The sequence below is a fragment of the Vulpes vulpes genome, chromosome 4 (genome assembly GCF_048418805.1).
Source record: "Vulpes vulpes isolate BD-2025 chromosome 4, VulVul3, whole genome shotgun sequence".
Lineage (NCBI taxonomy): Eukaryota > Metazoa > Chordata > Mammalia > Carnivora > Canidae > Vulpes > Vulpes vulpes.
In genome coordinates this window covers 67,747,249-67,769,049 of record NC_132783.1, presented here as the reverse complement: position 1 = coordinate 67,769,049, position 21,801 = coordinate 67,747,249, and the positions used below count along the sequence as shown (strand labels likewise).

The 21,801-nt window shown below is 47.7% G+C and overlaps 1 protein-coding gene across 1 annotated transcript; it reads right to left on the bottom strand.

Annotated features, from left to right (window-relative positions):
* Positions 1-1,230: 1,230 nt before the first annotated feature.
* Positions 1,231-21,552, bottom strand: FAM89A (family with sequence similarity 89 member A). The gene is made up of 2 exons (XM_072755993.1): positions 21,235-21,552; positions 1,231-2,374 (listed from the first exon to the last, which is right to left on the bottom strand). Exons 1-2 carry the CDS (start codon positions 21,517-21,519, stop codon positions 2,111-2,113), a joined length of 549 nt encoding a protein of 182 aa, XP_072612094.1. The 5' UTR covers positions 21,520-21,552; the 3' UTR covers positions 1,231-2,110.
* Positions 21,553-21,801: the final 249 nt, after the last annotated feature.

The window sequence follows — 21,801 nt, the reverse complement described above, 5'->3', positions numbered from 1 at the left end:
GGTCTCCTGGCCATGGCCCAGGGAGGCAAGGAGACACTACAGTCCTTCCAGAGCAACAGTGTTGGCACTGGGCTGACATAAGCAATGCCTTCTGAACTTCCTGTGAAAGAATCACTGGACTATCCTGTGAAGACACAGGGTGTGAGTCAGTAGGTCCAGGTGGGGTAGGATAGTCTGCGTTTCTCATGTCTGTCCCATCTTGCCTGCTTCATGGGCCAGTTTGAACATGAGATGACAATTTGATCTGCATTAGAATCACCTGTGGGGTAGGGGATAGGGGCTGTCTGCCTTTGGCTTAGGTCATAGTCCTTGGGTCCTGGGATGGAGTCCTGTGTCGGGCTCCCTACACAGTGGGGGGTTTGCTTCCCCTCTCCCTGCCCAACCCCACTGCTCATGCTCTCTCTTCTATCTCAGATAAGTGAATAAAAAATATTTTTAAAAAATCACCTGCAGGGAGTCCTGGGTGGCTCAACAGTTGAGCATCTGCTTCGGCTCGGGGCATGACCCCGAGGTCAGCGGATAAAGTCCCACATTAGGCTCCCTGCATGGAGCCTGCTTCTCCCTCTGCCTCTGCTTCTCTGTGTGAGTCTCTCACGATTAAATAAATAAAATCTTTAAAGCCCCCCCCGCCAGGTGATTCTAATGTGGTCAGGGTTGAGAACCCAAGGTTCAACTCCTTGATAACCTTTAATGGTCAAAGGTTCTGGTAAAAGACCAGACTGTACCTGGTCCTATATCCCTTTCAATGTTCTTATCTTTCCCTGAACAGTTGAGCCACATATCAAAGGCAATTTGCTGCCCTCTCTTATTTAACTACTACTTTCAACACAGGAAAACAGCAGGAATGCTCCTTCTCATCTGCACCTCACCCCAGTTCCTGACACTTGGTCACATACGTAACAGGCTGTCAACATGCTGGTCCATGAGGATGAGTTTTACTTCCTCTCTCTGACCCCAAAAGGTGTAGAATAAGCAATTACCACATCAAAAGAAAGGAGGGCGGGGGTCTGAAGTAGTCAAAGATACAACAGCACTCAGATCTAACTGTAAAAGGGTGGTCTACTGTGGATAGAACAATTTCAAGAATAAGTCAATAGAGGAACAGAGCTTCTTTCAAATCCTTAATGGCAAGAAAACAAACCTTAGTTTTCTCTCAGTATTTGATTGGATTCGGTAAATTCAAGTTATGGAAATGGATGATTCTGAGTTCAGACCAAAATAAGACACAACTACAGTCAGAGAGTTTTGCATTTTATCCTCATTTTTAACCTACAAAGTGTATAGTGTTCATAAAAGATTTTAATAAATATATTAAGGCTTAAGGTGATGACGGTTTTGAGTGGAAGAGGCAGGATAGCTTTCTAATATACCGGTTTACATTTAGAATCTTCCAGAACAAAAATGTTTGCCATCTTACAGTGAATGACACAAAACACGAGCTTGCCCCTGTTTCTTTTTGCCAACACATCTCTGTGTTCTCTTCCCCGCTCCTCCATTGATAGACAAAGAATGATACAAATTTTGACTGGTGAGCAGAATGCAGTTGATTGTTGCGACCTGAAATATCTACTTTTTTGGTAAAGAGCTTTCACTGAGTCACTGGGACAGTTAGTAATGCAGCTTACAAACAAAACCCAACCAAGAGCCTCAAAAATGATCCCAAAACAAAAGCAAGAAAGGCTGCCAGGACGTATTAAGGGGGGGAGGGGCCCAAATTGTTAGTTTTCCTACATTGCAACCTGGAGGCAATTCCTACAACAGAGTAGCTGGTTCTCTACCACCTGCAAGGAAGTAACTAGTGAAAGTCATCTTGGGTGAAAGGGCCCCGGATGGTCTGCCCCCCCAGGATCCTCCTGTTGGATCATGAAAAGGACTCCTCGGCCGGGGTGCCTCTGTACTGTGGTGCCAAGCACCCCGAGGCCATCAAGGCAGACACTCCAGCCACTGGGACAGACTGCCACGTGGGTCCTCCAAATTAAACTGGTAGCACTGGCCCCTCGAACCTGAGGACTGTCCTCGATGGAGGAGCAGAGGAGCTTTCTTAGGAGGAGGAGCTAATGCTGACAGTGTGTCCTGTGGTAGCAGCGGCCTGTCTGCTGAGATCCCTCTTCTAGATGGACTCCAGAATCCAGTCGCTGCTGGAGAGCGAGGAGACAGGCAGCGGCAGGTCCCTCGGAGGGCCCCGCTCCCTCCCATCCTGGAGGGTGTGGTGGTCCTGGAAATATTCCTCCTCCTCCTCGAAGAAGCCATTCTCCAGAGCGTAGGTGCAGTCCGGGCTGGATGCGGCCTGGCACGCTCCCTTATATTCCTGAATGGACTCGTAGAGGCTGTAGAGTTGGCAAAGCAAGGACATGTCCAGCTGTCGGAGGCCAACCTTGAGGGACGGGGTAGGGAGATAAAAACAAGAAGTCAGCACTTAAGTTTAATTTTAGTTGAACACTCAGCCAGCAATCTGCTCAGGCCAGCACATTCTTTCCATACAGTGAACGACTCAGAGCATCACTTGAATTTTGAGAAACACAATTTTGAGAAAACCTTAATTGTGGGATGCCCACACCTCAGACATGACTCAGTGTGGCAGGGAAGGATCACACCTGCGGGGTGGCGGGCCCCAGCCTGTGGAATTTACCATGGCACTCAGGCACGCCCGGGGAAGGAGCAGCGCTAGAACTCCTGGTGGCCCCAGCTGGTTTCACTTTGGATGCCTAGATCCAAGTATGTCATTTCCTCTTGCTACAATCAGATTCAGAGAGGACCCACATGTCATTCCCAACTCCCTGGGACAACAGAGTCCCCTTGCCAGTGTCGGCTCCCGGGTCAGTATCACACACCGCCCCCTGGAGCACCCACCCTCTGACCAGCTCGGCCTCTGGGATGCCAAGAGTGGTGTTCAGACTCCCTCTCCTCCACACAAGCTCAGTCTTACCCAAAGGTGATTAGGGGATCACTCCCTAGAGATTGAATAAATCTAGTAAGACCAGGGGACGGCCTCTAGGGAGTCACTGGGAACTACTTTCCACAAGTGGTGACAGAACAAAGAACATTTGAAAGGCACATATTTATCAAGTTCCCCTCTTCCCATAGCTTATCTCAAGGGAAAGAGCAGTTAACACAGGAAATGCATTGTTCCCATGAATCACAAAGAGAGAAGGGTTAATCCACTTGGAAATGCAGCCTAGACTAGTGCACCTGACACTTTCACATGCATGACAATCACCTGGGGATCTTGTGAAGCATGCAGCTTCAGGCTCAGCAGACCTCCCTGAGTGGCAAGGGAAAAAACTCAAACTGGATGGTAGGAGACCTGCCTTCTGCTTCCTGGCCCTTGAGCAAGTCATGTATCATCTCTATGCCCTGGCTGATGACAAAAGCAAATCATAATTTCTCTTATGGGGCTACTGGGAGGATTCAATGAGATATCCATCCATTTTAATAAACAGTAATCAGATGCCTCCTGTGTAGTGAGTAAAGGGCTAAAAGCATGGGAACGTGCACATAGAAAACACAGAGAAAGAGAAGATCCACAATCATTACAATTACTCAGTGATGAGACATGGGACTTTCACACAAGGGAAGCTGGGGTCCAGAAAGCAGCATTCATCTCATGACAAGACAGGTGTTAAATTCCATTATTCTTCACACCCTTCGATCACACTAAACTACCCAGCAGACATTGGCTATCTCTCTACTACAGCCGAACAGACCATAAAAACAGAACCAGGTCACACTGACTTAGCATATTTTACCAAGACATCCAGGGAAGACTTGAGGATACAGGTCCGAGAGGGCAGACCTGGCTCAATGGCATCCTCTTCCTAAAAGCACACCTTGAGGGGGCAGCCCGGTGGCTCAGCGGTTTAGCACCTGCCTTTGGCCCAGGGTGCAATCCTGGAGACCCGGGATCGAGTCCCACATCGGGCTCCCTGCATGGAGCTTGCTTCTCCCTCGGCCTGTGTCTCTGCCTCTCTCTCTGTGTCTATCATGAATAAATGAACAAAATCTTTAAAAAGAAAAAAAAGAAAAAGAAAAATGGGTTCCTGACATTTGTGTTTGAAAAATTACCCAAGCGATTCTGAAATCCAGTTCCAGTGAAGAATCCCATTTCTCGACACAAATACCTCTTTCCTGGGTCACTTATATGGATTCCCCCACGAGGTGGCCAGGCAGGGCGGCAAGGAATACAGTGCTGGCTCTGGAGCCTGCCTGCTTGGGCTCAAATGCTGGTTCTACCACTCGCTAGCTGTGAGAACGTGGGCATCCTGTTCAACTCCTGAAAAGAGTAACAGCTGCTATTGTGGTTATTACATTCACAAGTCTTTCCACTCTGCCAGCCGGCAGGATTTCAACCCGGAAAGGAATGGCAGGTACAGGATTCACCAGCATTTCCTGGAAACAGCAGTGTCCCCATGGTGCCATGTCCCTCTGACCCCAGCTCAACTGAAAAGACTGAGCAGGAACCACCTGACCCCTTCCACAGAGGGCTGCCGGGGCAGTCAAGCCAGATGAAAATTCACCAGCAAACCTGCTTCTTGAGGACCATGGTGGTCACTGAGAGGAATCTCCCAGCCTGTAGGTTCCAGGGCTCTTGATATTAGGCATAACTGCTACACATACACACAAATCTAATTTCTCTCTTAACTGCCTTTTATTTTTTAAGATTCTAGTTATTCATTCATGAGAGACACAGAGAGAGAGAGAAAGAGAGAGACAGGCAGAGGGAGAAGCAGGCTCCATGCAGGAAGCCCGACGTGGGACTCGATCCCAGGACTCCAGGATCAGGCCCTGGGCCGAAAGCGGAGCTAAATCGCTGAGCCACCCGGGTCTGCCCTTAACTGCCTTCTAAATATTGAAATACTTTTCATTCCACCACCTCTACTCCCTGAAAAAATCTGTCTTCTCCAGCCAATAGCTTCAGGTCTTTCAACTCTTCGTGACGACATTCTGGCCCATTTTTACCACCCAGTCCCTTCCCCTGGACTTGCTCCTCAATGGTGTCCAGATTTGAATCCAGCGACTAAACTGCAATATTCTGTCTTGGCAAGGTCACACTTACCCATCTGTTCCGGGATTTAACACAAGGAATGTAAACTTTAATAAAGAAATTCACACCCTCCTAGAGCCATACTAGTGTTTGCTTAAAAAGTCATAGACTAATAGAACACTGGATGTTAACTATGCTGCAATTTAAAAAAAGAAATCATAGAAAAGATTCATCTGGAGTCTTGGAGATACTTCTGAGTCATTCTGATACCAGCAGGGTTGGACTATCCCAAGAGTGTTTCCCACCTTGGAAATGAAGAATGGGAAAACAAGGGGCACCTGAGTGGTTCAGTGGTTGGGCATCTGCCTTTGGCTTAGGTTGTAATCCTGGGGTCCTGGGATCAAATCCCGCATCAGGCTCCCCTCAGGGAGCCTACTTCTCCCTCTGCCTATATCTCTGCCTCTCTCTGTGTCTCTCATGAATAAATACATATAATCTTAAAAAAAAAAAAAGAAAAGAAAAGAAAAGAAAAGAAAAGAAAGAAAGGAGGAAAACAAAACAGAAGTGGAAGGGAGCAACACGCTCCTGGACCAGGTCTGACTTGCATCTTCTGAGTAGGCTGGGAGTGGGCACAGATGACAGGAGGAGCCTGGGCTCCACGGCTCCATGGCTCCACGGCTCCACGACCCCTGTCAGGTTCTGGGGCACTGACGTCCTGTGAACCGGCACTACTCAATGACCTGCAGTCCCAGGCTTTTCAGGTGGCATGTCCAAGGTCTCGCAGGCCCTGAGTCAGATCATGCCCTGGACCTCTCTGCACTGCAGCAACTGGATGACTCACAAAGCTGCCCTGTCTTCAGGTGGAATGCTGGCCTAGAAAAGGAGGCCTGACCCGCCTAGGAATACAGCTTGGTCCTGCACACACCTATTACGCAGCTGAACAGATGCCAAGCGCTTAGGGTAATTTAACAGGGATATAAGCACACACGCGTGCAGGCATGCCAGCTTCTCAGCGCCTTCTGCAGGCACTAAACCAAAGCTCCTCTGACTTACCAGCAATCCTCCAAATTAGCCAGGAGGGCATGAGGTAAGCAGCAACACGAGCAAACCCGGCCCCCAGCCTGGACGCCTCTCCCTTGGCCGTTGGTTGTTTCAAATACTTTCACTTAAATTTTCTAGAGGCAAATTGCAAATCCCTTAGGCAGCATTCCATGATCCAGTCTGATTTACTGCACCTCATGCCACAGTTGGCCGAATGGAGGCCCCCTCCCCCAGACTGTCCAGACCTGTCCCCACAGTGGATGTTAAGGCCTCCTTGCTCACCCCGCCAATGCCAGCTTCTCCTCCACTCTAGATTTTGACTGATTCCACCGCAGGTGCTCCTCACCCCCTCCCACCTTCTCTGCCTGCCCTGTTTTTCTCTACCTTTTACTACCGGTGAGCACAAGGATACTTCTAACGTAGGAAAGCCACATGCAGTGGCCCATCTCCCTCTGGGATCCCCCATTACCCAGCACGGAGCCTTGCAGTGTAGACATTCAGATATTGGTTGACTCCATGAAAACCCCTTGCTGTAGAGATGCCCTCCCAGAGAACATCCAGCTGCAGAAGCAGCCTGGCAGTGGGGTGGTGCAGGGATCAGCAGGTGGCCCTTTGCACCCAGAGCACCCCAGGAGCACCCTGAAAGAAGCCGCAGACCACATGGTTACTCCCACTTCAACAAAAAAAAAGACTCACCTCCTGCTTGACAGAAGATCCAAACCCAAATTTGCTCCCTGAGTGCTCTTTATAGAGTCACACCTGTCTGCAGCTGGGACAGAAACTCATGACACTCCCAGAAATCAGTCCCTCAACCCTGAAGGCGAGAGGGTACAAGAATGTAGGAAGGGGAATTAAACAGCAGAGTTGTTTCGGAACATGATTAAATCACAGGAACTTGTCCTTCCAGAAAAAAGGACTGGGGGGGGGGGGGGCACCCTCTGCAAGCCCACTAACCCTCACCACTGTCCCCATTCTACAAACAAGGGAAGCATCTTAGTGATGTGTTCCCACATGTCCCTGAAGACCCAAGAATGGCTGATTTAATTAACAGCTGCATTTAGAAAATACAACTCTTTATTGAAAGTAGATTTTAAAACTTCAGGTAATTTAAGAAAAACACAGAATTCTAAGACTCGGTTATGTGTAGCTCTTATTCTAGACCTTCAAGACAACTAAGAACAATCAACTAATTTCTACCTCTTTAAACAGTTAATGCCATTCCTTCCTCTCTCAGTCTGGGCTTCCTGCTTAACTTCCTGATCCTTTTCTAGCACACGGAGCTCCCCTGCACCCCTCCTGCTGTGCACACAGGTGCTCACCGATCCACAACATCACCAACCATGGTCCAAACAATCCTGAATCATCCTTGAAACTGTCTCAAAAACTCACAATAGACCGGCCACAGGAATATGCCTCAGACTGGGTGGTGGCTCCCAGCTGGGCTTTGGATCACTGCATTTCTATCTTTGGAGGGTGCCGGGGGAGGGGGTGTTTGTGTGGGGGTGGGTGGGAAGAGTTCTTCCAGTCTTTCAAAAAATTACAACAGACATATGACCATTCAGATGGCTTAAAAGGCTTAAAAGATCAATTTTTTTAAAGGAAACTTTTGAGTCAGAACAAAGCATCACGAAAAAACTTTAGGATATTTTTTAGAAGTAAGTTGTATTTAAGAAAAAGTCTGTTTTATTTAAAAAACTAAAAATAAAAGTTGGAGTAAGTCACTAGTACACGTAAAGAGATATAAACAAAAGCAACTTTTCCTCAAATAAGGCAATGAGCAGAAAACAGAACAGACATCAAAAGAAATGGTCTTTCCCATGCCTTGCACTAGGTCCCCAGCTAAGTCTGGGATGGGGGGGATCTGGGCAGAAGCAAGGCAAGGTGTGGGGTGGGTTAGTTCAGGAGGTCACACTGGGGTCTGCTCTGAAATGACCCCTGCCCCCCGCACTGCAGACCATCTATCTTCCTACCACTGAATTCCTCAATCTAAGATGATAAATACCCTACCCCATATGGGCTGGAAGTGATATATAGATCCCCAGTGAAGCTACAAAATCACAAACTATAGCATAGGGAAGGGGGAGCCCTGAAATATGGGGACAGATTTAAAAAAGGTTTGTTGTATGAAAGTTTACACTGAAACATAAGGTGGTAGGAATGTGGTTTAACAAATTAGGGTATAGTCATACAGTAAATACTAGGCAGTCATTTCAAAGGACGAGCAGCTGGGTATGTACTAGAGCAGAACAGTGACCCACGTGTGCTGCTGAGCACAGAAGCTCAGGTTACCAACAGTATGTTAGCAGGAACGCACTTTATATGTAAATACACACACATGTGCAAACTTCTGACAGGAGACAAGGTTTGTTAGAAGAACTTCTAGAAAGTGGGATCGGTACTTGCAGCCTTCTGTACTGCTCAATTTTTTTCTCAACAAGCACATAATACTCTCTCAATTGTAAAAACCAGTAGTAATAAAAAAGCGCATCATGTAGGCACACTGCGTACAACTGCATGCCCGCAAAACTTTTGTGGAGGACTGCTTGGCGAGGTCTGTCAAAAGCCTTAAGAGCGCACATAACTTTTAACCAGCTAAGTGTTCATTTCTCTCTTTAAGATTTTATTTATTTTAGGGGGGGGGACGGTGGGGGGCAGAGAGAAAGAGTCCCAAGCAGACTCTGCACTAAGTGTGGAACCTGACCAGGGGCTCCATCTCGCAACCCTGAGATGAGGACCTGAGCCAAACCAAGAATCAAGACACCCAACTGACTACACCACCCATGTACCCCTAACTGTTCATTTCTAGGGATTGACTGGAGACGAGAAAATCTCAGTTGGACACACATATGAGATCCTCTGACTCTGTTATGAGGAGGAGGTTGGGATCCTGAAAAACGAAGGCCCTCAACTGAGAGCCTATGGGGGAGGGGGCTGGCAGGGCAGGGAGCAGGTGCTCAGGACTCCAGCACCCGTGCTCTGACCATCAGCCTGTACTGCCGAGCAGCTGACCGGGGCAAGGAAACGGCACAATGTCAGCTGTGGTATGCAGCAAGCTGCTCATGTCACAAGTGACTTTTATTTTTGGCTTTTCTGAATTTTCTGGATTTTCTACCATGAACATCCAGGACATTAACTTAAAATGACAACACTTTCAAAGTTATCTTTTTAAAATGAATGCGGGCAGCCCTGGTGGCTCAGCGGTTTAGCACCTGCCTTTGGCCCGGGGCATGATCCTGGAGACCCGGGATCAAGATCAACTCCCATGTCGGGCTCCCTGCATGGAGCCTGCTCCTCCCTCTGCCTGTGTCTCTGCCTCTCTCTCTCTCTCTCTCTGTCTCTCAAGAATAAATAAATAAAATCTTTTAAAAAAATAAAAAAATGAATGTGGGTGCCTGGGTGGCTCATTTGGTTAAGTGTCTGCCTTTGGCTCAGGTCATGATCCCAGGGTCCTGGGATGGAGCCCAGCATGGGGCTCCCTGCTCAGCAGGGAGGCTGCTTCTCCTACTCCCTCTGCTTGTGCTCGCTTGCACTCTTTCAAATAAAATCTTTTTAAAAAATTAATAAAACGTAATGAATGACTAAGCATATACAGATGGCTTGTGAATTTATTTTAGAAAAGACTTGGGAAATGCCCCAAATCTAATCAAGGTGTCCAGCACGTATCTGCGGGGCTGGAATGTAATAAAGCAGTGACCTAATGGATTGTAACCTGATTTCTGAATAAAGGATGTGATGACAGAAGGACACTGACCTGCATACTGTTTTGCAAGGGAAAACCGAAGAGAAAGACTCCTTTGGTGTTGATCCAGTAGGGAAGGGGCTATTAACTACTCAAGCTTCACTGAAGTACCCCTGCAGGACCTCGAAGCTCCCTGGTGGCCTGTCAGTCTGTAGAGCCAAGCTAGACTTTAACTCAGTATTAGAAGGGATGTAATTTTTTGGTCTAAATGTATGCTGTTCAACATGGTACCACTAGTCACATGTGGCTGTCGGACATTTGAAATGTGACTAGTCCCAATGGAGGTGCTTTGTAATTTTGGAGAGTTAGACAAAAAAAAAGAGAATGTAAACATCTTATTATAACTTTTAAAATATTGATTAAACGTTGAAGTAACATTTTAGACTTACTGGGTTAAATATATTATTAAAATTAATTTTATTTTGTAGGGTTTTTTCATATAGCTACTAGAAAAATTTAAATTACATTTATGACTCTCATTATCTTTTTATTGGGCAGCCCTGGTCTAGACTAGGGGTCCGCAGACTGTGGCCCATGGGCCACGTCCATCCTCCTGTCTGTCTTGGGATGACCCAAGAAAGCAAAGAATGGTTTTTATAGATGAATATTTGCAACTGATTTGATAAAAAGGAACAGTAGCTTTGTATCCCAATAAAGTGAAGTGTTTTCTCATCCCAAAAGAATTCTTATGGAAAAATATTTTCTCTTGCTGTACCTACATAACATCTCTAATTTTATCACTTGGCCCTAAAAATTAAAAAAAAAAAAAAAAAAAAAAAAGGCTCCCTGGTGGCCTGTCAGTCTGTGCTCCGAAGCAAGCTTCCAATCCATCTTGTGGCTCCTACACACCACTCTCGTGTCCTGGGTGGAAAAGCATCTGTGCTGTTTGGTCTGCTTTACCCCTGTGAATACCCTAGGCCCACTGGGCTGAGGACTAGACTCTAAAGAGCCAGGGTGATTCAGCGACAGGAAACAGACCAGGCGTATGGTTGCACCCCCAGATTAAGCCACACCCAAAGCTTGCGCAGCTCCGCACTTGCCCATGCACCCTCTCAACCAGGTAAGGGAGTTTCAGTTGTTTTGCTGCTGACAGCTGAGGGCATCCACAGACAGAGCCCATTCTGCAACCTCTCCTCAGACACGCTTGTTTCTCTCCAACCTCAACTTATACTGGTACCAATGAAGCCCGTTTCCTCTTGTGCCGTCCTAGGCAGAGCTGAAGAAAAGCAACCAACCATTTTCTTTAAGTAATGCCTTTGCTCATTCTTTTACTTTTTTTCCCATCATAAAAATAAAACATTCTAATTATGTTAAAATTTCAATGGTTCACAATTATGTAAACCATCCTTCCTTAATTCCATGGTCTAAAGCAGCTATCTTCAAATGTTTTACTGTTGGGACCTCTTTATACTCTTAAACGGTGGAAGGCCCCAACAAGTGCTTGTTATGTGGGATATACCTCTCAATATTTACCTTATTACAAGTCAAAACTGAGAAGCTTTAATATTGATCCACTTAAACATAAATAATATACTCATTACATGTTAATATGACATTTTTATAACCAATACCATTTGTAAATCTCTTTCTTTTTTTTTTTTTTTTTACTATTTTGTAAATCTTATTTTGTATGGCTAATCTTCTGCATGGATCCTTTGTGACAGGTTGTTTTGGTTGAAGTAAATGAAGAAAATCTGGCCTCACACGGATATGTAATAGCCTTTTAGGAAATTGTAGAGGATATTCTTTCTTTGACGCTACCCCTTAGCTGGCTGCAGTGTGGAATTTGAAACTATGCCACTGAACTTCTCATACTGTCACATTAAAATCCATTAATCTTGCACTTTGAATAGATCTTTTAACCATGCATAAATTTCTAACTGCAAGCATTAGTTCTATGAAAAAGGTGAAAAATTGACTAACTGAATTATGCAGATCTTCCAAATGTTGATACACTTCCTTAGGTAGTATTTTAAAGCATCACATTTATCTGTATGACCACCACATAATTATGGACACCGAGAATGTCTCCAGACCACATTTTAAGAACTTCTGTTTTAGAGACACCCACTTTTAGGGGCACCTGTATGGCTCAGTCAAGGGTCCAACTTTTGGTTTCAGCTCAGGTCATGAACTCAGAGTCCTGAGATCAAGCCCCATGTCAGGCTCTATGCACAGTGAGGAGTCTGCTTGTCTCTCTCTCTCTGCCCTCCCTCCTTTCTCTCTCTCTCTCTCTCTAATAAGTAAAATCTTTAAAAACACATATATTTAAAAAATAAAGATACCCACTTTTAGCAGTTTAGTATACATCCCTCAAGACAGTATGTTTATGCAAGCTGGTTTTTAACTAGTTACCACAAATACAAATGTATACATATACTGTTTTGTAACTTGCTTTTTCATACTATGAACAGCAGATATCATTCATCAAGGATTTGTATTAAAGCCTAAAAGCTCATTGCCCAAGAGTGTGGACATGGGTACAGGTGATGTTGAAATTAGGTGCGTCTGGAGGGAAAAACATGACTTGCAAAGAGTCATACTGGAACCCAAGACACAATTGAAGATTAATTTGTGTTCTACCATTTTCTTTCTTTTTTTTTTTTTTTTTTTTTTGCCATTTTCTTGAATGATACCCAATTAAATGAAACTCCCCCACTGCAAGAGGAGATGAAGTTAGGGGACAAAATCTGAAGTTAAAATCAGAAAACCAAGTTCTTGTACAACATATAGAAAACCTCATGTCAACAGCTGGTGTTTGTAGGCAACTGACATTAAAAGCCCAAGAAATTCTGTTTTTACAGTGTCTATTTCCCCAACCCCTCACCATTATGATGATGATTCTTTCGGAGCTCTGCTGTTGTTTAAGATAAAGCAAGATACCTTGTTTTCCTTCGCATATCTGTGGTTATAAGGGTTGTTAAACACCTTGGCATTCAACTGCATTGAACGTGCCTATTTTCTAAGTGCAGTTGACAACTTAGAAACACACCATACACCCTCTTTCTTTTTTCTTTTTTTTTAAAGATTTTATTTATTTATGAGAAACACAGAGAGAGAGAGAGAGGCAGAGGGAGAAGCAGGCTCCATGCAGGGAGCCTGATGTGGGACTTGATCCCAGGACTCCAGGATCATGCCCTGGGCTGAAGGCAGACGCTCAACCGCTGAGCCACGCAGGTGTCCCAACACCCTCTTTCCATGGTCTCTAGTCTCCAAATGTATTTCAGTAATCCTCCTCAGCCCAGCCTCTCCAGTCAGTAACAGGCCTGGTGCCCTCCAGAGGCTGCCCCTCCACTGGAGAGCACTGGCCAGAGGACAGAGCCTCTCTCCTCTCCATCAAAGGCAGTGCTTCCTCCCAGAATCCTTGCAGATGGGATTCTAGACCTGCAAAATTAGGTCAGCCCATCATGCCTAGGGCCAATCACAGCAGTGAGCAGAAAGCACTCATAAAACCAGAGAAGACCACATGCCTTAACAAATTTCTATAGCACCAAAAGGAAGTTGAAGAGTCTGTCTCCAAAGTCCTGGTGGCTCAGTCCACTGAGCATTTGACTTCTGCTCAGGTCATGATCTCAAAGTCCTGCTTTCTACAACTCCAGGTTAAGTGTCTATGAAGGAAGGAGCAACAGGAAAGAAAGAACCGCCTTTGTGTGCCCTGCCTACTTATCACTTGGAAACATCTGGAGCCTGTGGGCAACCAATGAGATGAACAGAAGGTCAGGGCTCTGGAGAATGACACTGGATTATTGGGGGCAAATATCTTACCAGCCAGTCTCACGGCTGGTTTCCTGTTCGTGGAGTCCATGGCCCATCTAGAAGGTTTCATACATAGGATCATGAAAAATTTAGCTTTTCCAACTGAGGTGTGAAGTCTCTGTGGAATTCAGGTGGGCATTCCAGAAGCACAACTGCAAAGCTTCCACTGCTGCTTGGTGGAGGGAAGTGCACAAGGGCCGCAGTCCTCATTTGAGCCCTCCCTGAGCTACCTTGGCCGCACAACATCAATGATCTACAGCAGTGCTAGCCCAGGGAGATGCAGAGATGCTCACCCCTTGCTCCGTTGAGGTCCCCTATCAGTGAAGAGGTGCCCAAAGTGCCAGGACACTTTCACATGTAACAGATGAATGCCTTTAACCAAAAGCGGGGGAAAGCAGAGGGTTTTGCTTCTTCTTCCTTTTTTTAAAATTTTATTTATTTATTTATTTATTTATTTATTTATTTATTTATTTATTTATGTATTTATGTATTTATTCAAGAGAGACACACAGAAAGAGGCAGAGGCAAAGGTAGAGGGAGAAGCAGGCTTCCTGTGGGGAACTCGATGTGGGACTAGATTCCAGGGCCCTGGGATCAACCACTGAGCTATATCCAGGCAACTCAAGGGTTTTACTTCTTGCAAGATACTTAAAAGTTAGGAAAAATATTTATAGTCTCTGCAGGTCAGGACAGTAATTGATCAAAGTTAAAGAGGTATGAAAAAACATCTTTCAATACTCTGTATCTTCAAATCTTGGGACTGTAATTATAACCTCAGAGGTAGCATCAAAAGTGAGTCAAACCAGGGACGCCTGGTGGCTCAGTCCATTAAACACTTGACTTCAGCTCAAGTCATGATCTCAAGGTCCCAGGATTGAGCCCCACCTGGGGTCCCCACTCAGTGGGGAGGCTGCTTGTCCCTCTGCCCCTCTCCCTGCTCCTGCTTGCTCCCTTTCTCAAATAAAATCTTTAAAAAAAAAAAAAAAAAAAGAATGAAACTAGGCCAGTGACCCCACCAGCCTGCCCTTACAGCCCCACCCCACCCCAAGGACATGTGCAGGATTACAAACACACACACACACACACACACACACACACACACACACACACACGCACACTTCTAGTTGTGCTTTCATTGGGTGGATCTTGGGGGTGGGGACAAGTACCATAGAGTAATTATGGCCTAAAAACTTTAAGAACTATCACAGACAACCTAATTTTTGATGAACGGAGTCCAAGAATAGCAAGCTTGCACTGCTCTTCCTTTTCTTTGTAGAATTTACAACTACCAGGTATAGCCGAGCAAGTGTCCCCAGACATCAAGCACACTACAATAGGTAGGTCCTGCACACGTGCCTACATTATTTTATGACCGAGCAAACTTCTGCAGGAGCCCTGAAGACCCATAAAGGCAGAAGGGGAAAAGAGTTATATTGCTATAGCCAAAAGGAGCCTTCGTGGAAAAAACAAACAAACAAACAAAAAACAGAGCCTTGTGGCATTTAATTCTTTTTCCCCATAGGGGACCTATAGCTGGAAATAGTGAAGTGCTTGCCCAAATTATATCACATAATCTACTAACAGAATTCAAGCTCTTGAATCCTGCTTCAGGAGCTTCCCAATTCTTTTTTTAAGGTTTTATTTATTTATTCATGAAAGACACACAGATAGAGAGAAGCAGAGACACAGGCAGAGGGAGAAGCAGGCTCCCTTCAGGGAGCCCAATGTGAGACTTGATCCCCGACCTCTAGGATCATGCCCTGAGCTGAAGGCAGAGCTTAACCGCTGGGCCATCCAGGTGTCCCAGGAGCTTCCCAATTCTTAAAGGGCTTGTTAAAAGTGCAGATTCTGCTTTCTCCAAGATTCTGATACTGCTGGTATAGGAAGAGGCCCAGCAATCAGCATTTCAGCAAGCAGCCCAGGGGATTTTGGGGCCAGTGGTCCATCCTTTGGGGAACACAGTTAACCATGCTGGTGCTATGACCAGTGAAAAGAAAAAGACAAGACAGTTAAAGGCCACAGACACTCCTTCCTACTCTCCTTGATCAATATCAATCAAGAATGCTATATTGGTAGCTAACAGTTTTATTCCAGATGGGATTTCATAGGCCTGATTTGGGATTGGGCCTTTACCATAAAACCTTTTAAAGACTAAAATCCCCTTTCTAAGACACTGGTTTCACATACAGGGTAAGAACTGAAATCCACTGGGATGTGGGCTATTCAAGCTAATGCACATCTCCTGGAATACAGTTCACTGCACAAACTCATTAGACATTTAGTTCTCTCAACTAAAATGCAGGGAAGAGGAGCATTGCTAGTCTCAGAAATCAAGTTTTATTTAATCAGATTAAATTTTTCCCCTAAACCATTGCAGCTCAGGAACTCAAAAGTTCCGAGTGGATGATTTCCCACTCATGCATGGGTTGGTGACCAAAATAACTACTTGACTTCTTAAAAAATATTTTATCTATTCATTTGAGAGAAGGGGAAGGGGCAGAAAGAGAAAGAGAATCCCAAGCAGGCTCCATGCTAGGTGCAAGCCCAACGCAGGCCCTGATCTCACGACTCTGAGGATCATGATATGAGCCAAAATCAAGAATTGGCCACTCAACCAACTAAGCCACCCAGGTGCCCCACTATTTGGCAGTTTTAAGGGGAAAAAAAGAACATAAAAAAGGGGTTCTAAGTCAAAGCTACTAGAACTTGCCCCTGATGGTTTGAGAGGCAAAACCCAAAAACATCCAGAGATGTTGCCCTCAAAGCTCTGCTGCCCCCCACATCTGAGGATCTTCTATGTTTTCATGACTCTTTGGGATGTCCGAGCTTAATGAGCTAATGTCCCAGAACTGCTGAGCAGGTGTTCTACATACACACTTCAAGGAAGGGGTGTAGGGGTGTGTGTGCATGTGTCAGGGGTCCCGGCTGACACTGCAAGTCAAGGGAGTCCTTCAGCCGTATGCAAGGATTTGAAATGCCAACCAAGGTCTACTGAGCAAAGGTGGCTTTGTCAGCTTAACAGATAAGAATCTTTCCAGGGCAGCCTGGGTGGCTCAGCGGTTTGGTGCTGCCTTCTGCCCAGGGCGTGATCCTGGAGACTCGAGATCGAGGCCCACGTCGGGCTCCCTGCACGGAGCCTGCTTCTCCCTCTGCCTGTGTCTCTGCCTCTCTCTGTGTGTGTGTGTGTGTGTCTCTCATGAATAAATAAATAAAATCTTAAAAAAAAAAAAAAAAAGAAATCTTTCCAAGGGTGGGGCCCTTTGGGGCAAAGTATTTTTATGTAAGAAGTCTGTGATATATTATCTAATAGTTTGCTAGTCCAGCAGCCCCCTGCTCTATTTCTGCAAACTGGCGTTTCTTTGGTGGACTCCCCAGTACCCCACCCCCACCCCATCCACATGGTCACACTATCTTGGCAAAATGCAATGCCGTCGTCGGTCACTACCAACTGGCCCAGACTGGCCTGGCTACCCAAGCTGGGCCCACTGACATCCTTCCACACTATTTACAAACTGGAAATAAGAAGCGAGGCCAAAATTGAGCATGGCCCCAGTTAGCAGCCACAGGCCAAAAAAGAGGGAATAAATAGAATGATGGTGGAGAGAGAATACCGTGGACATCCCAAGTGCCCCACCAGCCCTGGTTCTAGGCTGTCTCTGTGTAAGTCTCCTTTCACAAGAGCTAGTCCAGACTGAGTTCCTATTACTACTAATACAGAGACTCCAGCTGAGAAAACTGAGAAGAGGTCTGAACTTACAGCACTCCTGCTGCTGTGAAGATGACCACATCTACTAGCTGCTGGAAGCTCCTTAACAGCTAGAGAGTTCCCATTCATCCTTGTTTCTCTGTAGCACTTTATACCTAACACACGCCCCATAAACATCTGTTGAGTGTGATTTTAAAATATCCTCCTCTGGGGCAGCCCGGGTGGCTCAGCGGTTTAGCATGGCCTTCAGCCCAGGGTGTGATCCTAGAGACCCCGGATTGAGTCCCACGTCCAGCTCCCTGCATAGAGCCTGCTTCTCCCTCTGCCTGTGTCTCTGCCTCTGTGTGTGTGTGTGTGTGTCCCTGATGAAGAAATAAATAAAATCTGAAAATAAAATATCCTCCTCTGATGTTAAAAAAAAAAAAAAAAAAAAAAAAAAAGCCCAACAACCAACAAACTCAGCTTCTTGTTTTAAAGGACTCTTTCTGTCTATAAAGCAGTAACCCTCTGTGTGACCCTCACAGCTTTCCAAATGGGACCACTAGGGCAGGGGGCCAGGACCTGCAGCAGCACAGAGCTTCACAGCATTGGGGTTCCTAGCACATTAGAAGGGTTCCTAGCACAGGAACTGCTGAAATGTGCAGTGCAGTAGAAAGCACGATCTTCCAGCAGAGCACAGTGCCAATCACAGGACAGAACGCTGTGCCCTCCCAGAGGCCTGGATGCCAACTGTCCCCATCGCTCGCCGTTCCACTCTCGCCATCCATCAAATGCTTATCACCAGGTCCAAATCTCCTTTCCAGCCACCAGATTCTCATCCTTACATGCACCCAGGCAGTATAATACAAAGGTTAAAACAGGCTTTAGGACACACCTGGCTGAATATGTGATCACAGGAGTTAAATTCTGAGTGATTTAAAAAAAAAAAAAAAAACGTATGAAATAGTATGGACCTAGAGGGCATTACGCTAAGTGAAATAAGACAAATACCATATGATTTCACTTACATGTGGAATCTAAAAAGCAAAACAAATGAACAAACAAAAAGCAGAAACAGACCCATAAATACAGAGAACAAACTGATGGCTGCCAGAGGAGACAGGTAGGGAGGATGGGGAAAAATGGGTAAAAGGGAATGGGAGATGCAGACTTCCAGTTCTGGAATGGGTAAGTCACAGGGATGAAAAGTAAAGCACAGAGAATGTAGTCGATGGTATGGCAACAGCAGTGTATGGGGACAGATGGAAGCTACGCTTGCAGTGAGCACAGCATAACATACAGACTTGAGTCACTCTGCTGTACATCTGAAACTAATATAACATCGTGTGTCCACTACACTTCAATAAATAAATAAAATGGCCTTTTTAAAGGATTTTAATTTATTTATTTGAGAGAGGGGGAGGGAGAGAGAGTGGGCACGAGCAGGGGGGAAGGGGTAGAGGGACAAGCAGCCTCTCCACTGAGCAAGGAGCCAGATTGGGGGCTCAATCCTAGGACCCTGAGGTCATGACCTGAGCCAAAGGCAGATGCTTAACCAACTGAGCCACCCAAGTGCCCAAATAGATATTGAGTACCCAACGCACAGAGAAGTTATGATGTATAGAAAGCATTTACACTGTGCCTACACAGGAGATATCCCAAACTATTAAGTGATGATCTCAAGGTGCTCGGACTATGAGTAACTTTTAATTGTTTTGCTTAGCTGCACTTTCCATTAAAAAGCTGAAATCACCTCCCAGGCTCTAATGTTAACTAGCAATTCCTGCATTTTCTCCATCAGAGAAGCATCCCCCATTTGATTCCTGTTTCCTGTTCACTGGCCCCCCATCCTGCTGGAGGCTCTCACCTTCTCCAAGCACACTTCCGGCATCTCCCACTTCCAGCCCTTTTTGCATCCTGCTATCAAATTGGAGCTATTCCCTTATTCCAGCCTTTGCTGCTACTTCCCCACTGCCCTTGGCCCTTGTTAAAATTCTGTTGCCTTCAGAGGCCTTCCCACCCCACCACTTCTTGCACAGGACTTAAAAAAAAAAAAGGATTAACCACATTGATCTGTGATTGCACAGGACCTTTTCAAACAGGGATTAATCACATTCTGCCAAGATTTCTAGTAAGTCCCTTGGTACAAATTTGACCCCAGGCCTTCCAATTAAATAGACTGACACAAACTATTCCGCAGATAATTTAGGAATGCACTCAGCTTAGGTTACCACTCAGACCCCAGGGCCCCAGGTTAGTGAATCTCTTAGAGCCAAAAGACCTAGGGCACTTTTAAAAGACCTGTGACATTCTGTGAAAGGACATGTCAAGGCCTGTAGCCATATCTTTCTTATCTTTCTCTCAGCTAAATATCAGACTGACCAAAGATGGCTGTTTATTTCCCTTGCGCTTCAAACAGTTAGGCTTAGAGAGAGCTCTGGTCCAAGGCATAATTATAAGGTTGTGGCTGTTCTCCAGCTGCACCAGGAGGGACCCGGAAAAATACTTTCGGGAATAGCACATTGACTCCCCACGCCACCAGAGCATGTTTATAAACCAGAGCTTCACAACAGGAGTGGCTGTGAGGTTTTCCTGTCTGTTCCAGTATGGGACTTAACCCAGGGTGAATCTTCCCATTCAGCCCCATGTCTGTGCTACATCTAAATTCAGACTGTAAACATAGTAGGTGTAGGTTTATCTAATTAAAATGCAGCTCACTGGCTGTGCAATGCTGGTGTCGATTAATGTTCATTATTAAATAAAAACTGTTGTCTTGGAATTTAAGTCATTCTGTTAAGAAGCTTAGAAAATCTATTCAGAGAGAATTGGAAATCACTATTTCAATGCCAGCTAGAGTGGGAAGACAGTACCTAATTGGTCTAGAAATGTTCATTTAAGGCTGATTTTCTAGATTTAATTAAGCCTTACCTTTCAGAACAGATATGCTCCTGAAAAGAAAAAAGAGGCATACATTGGAAGTTTCTAAGCAATACTGTAACGTACTAGTCGCATATTTAAAGCGTTTCTGTGATACGTTTTTTGGCAGGAAATTTACTTGGGAAAAAAGCAGCTTTCATATAAAGTTTTTAAGTGTACTTAGAAGCTGCAGTAAGTGAAAGTAGGGGCAGATGCCAAGAGAGCGGGTGGCCAGGGCTAAGCGATCCGGGGCAGCGAGAGCGTGGAAAGGAGGAGGTTCTCCCGTTCCCCGCTGGCCGGGCCGAGCCGAGCCGGGGGCGAGCGCTGGAGAAGGGCTCGGCGCCTCCCAAATCCCTGCCCTTGTTCTGCTTTCGGCGTCCCTGAAATCGCGTGTCCCGGGCCACACACACCAAACGTACTTCCCGAGGACTGACAGGAACTGAGCCCCACTGTTTGGCGCCCAGACACAACCCGAAGAGCCCACGCGGGCTTCACCTGGACGCGGGCGCGCCCCTCGGTTCCGGCGGGTTTGGGGGCCGCGGCCGCCGCGCGGTGACCGGATTGTGCACGGCCGCCCGGGGAGGGCGCGGGAGGGCGCGGGAGGGCGCGGGGAGGGCGCGGGAGGGCACGGGAGGGCGCGGGGAGGGCGCGGGGAGGGCGCGGGGAGGGCGCGGGGAGGGCGCGGGAGGGCGCGGGGAGGGCGCGGGCTGCTCCAGGCTCTGTCTAGGCCCGCGCGGGCAAAAACTGTCCTTTCCAAGGCAGGAAAATCAATCGCACCCAGCCCGAGACCCCGGCGGGTGTGCGGCTCCGCAGGCCGGTGACCGAGTCGCGCCCGCCGCGAAGCCACAGCGAAGCCCTCGCCGCGCCTCCCGCCGCGCGGTTCCGAGGGCCCGAAGGCTGCGCCCCCAGTGGGGAGCCTCCCCGGGCGAGCGCGCTCCGCGGACAGGGAGGACAGTAAAAGGGGGAGCCCGGGCCTCGGGAGCCAGAAGGGCGGTGGGCGCGCGGGCTTCCGGAGCAGAGCAGAGCAGAGCAGAGCCTTCCCGGGGCCGGGCGGGGCCGGCGAACCTTCCCGGGACGCCGAGACCGCACGGAGCCCCCGCCGCGGAGCCCCCTTACCATCTCCTTGCGGAGCAGGGCCAGCGCGGCGTCCAGGTTGGGCGGCTTGGCGGGCAGCCCCGCGGCCCGGGCCCCGCCGCCGCTCGCGCCCCCGCGGCTCAGCTCGTCCTGGATGCGCGACTTCTGCGCGTACAGCCGCTCCAGGTGCCGCCAGCCGCCCGACGCGCCGCCGCCCGACGCCGAGTGCAGCAGCCCGCTCAGGCTCTTGGGCAGCGGGGGCAGCCCGTCCACCCGCAGCCCCCGGGCCGCGTCCGCCACCCCCGCCGCCGCTCCCGCCCCGCTCATCGCGCCGGACCCGGCCACGCGCCCTGCCCCGGCCCCGAGGCTCTCCCGGCCCGCCCCCTTCCCGGCGGCGCCCCGCCCACTTCCCCTCCCCGGCGCCCGCCCCCGCCCCCGCCCCCGCTCCGCATCCCCGCCCGGTGCCCTGCCCCCCCCCCTGCGCCCCCAGCCCCGGCCCGGCTCACCTCCAGCCCCGCCCATCAGCCCCCCGCCCCCCGCCCCTGAGCCCGCCCCCAGGGCCCGGCGCTCCCCAGCCCCGCCCCCACACGCCCCCCCGCTCCCATCCCC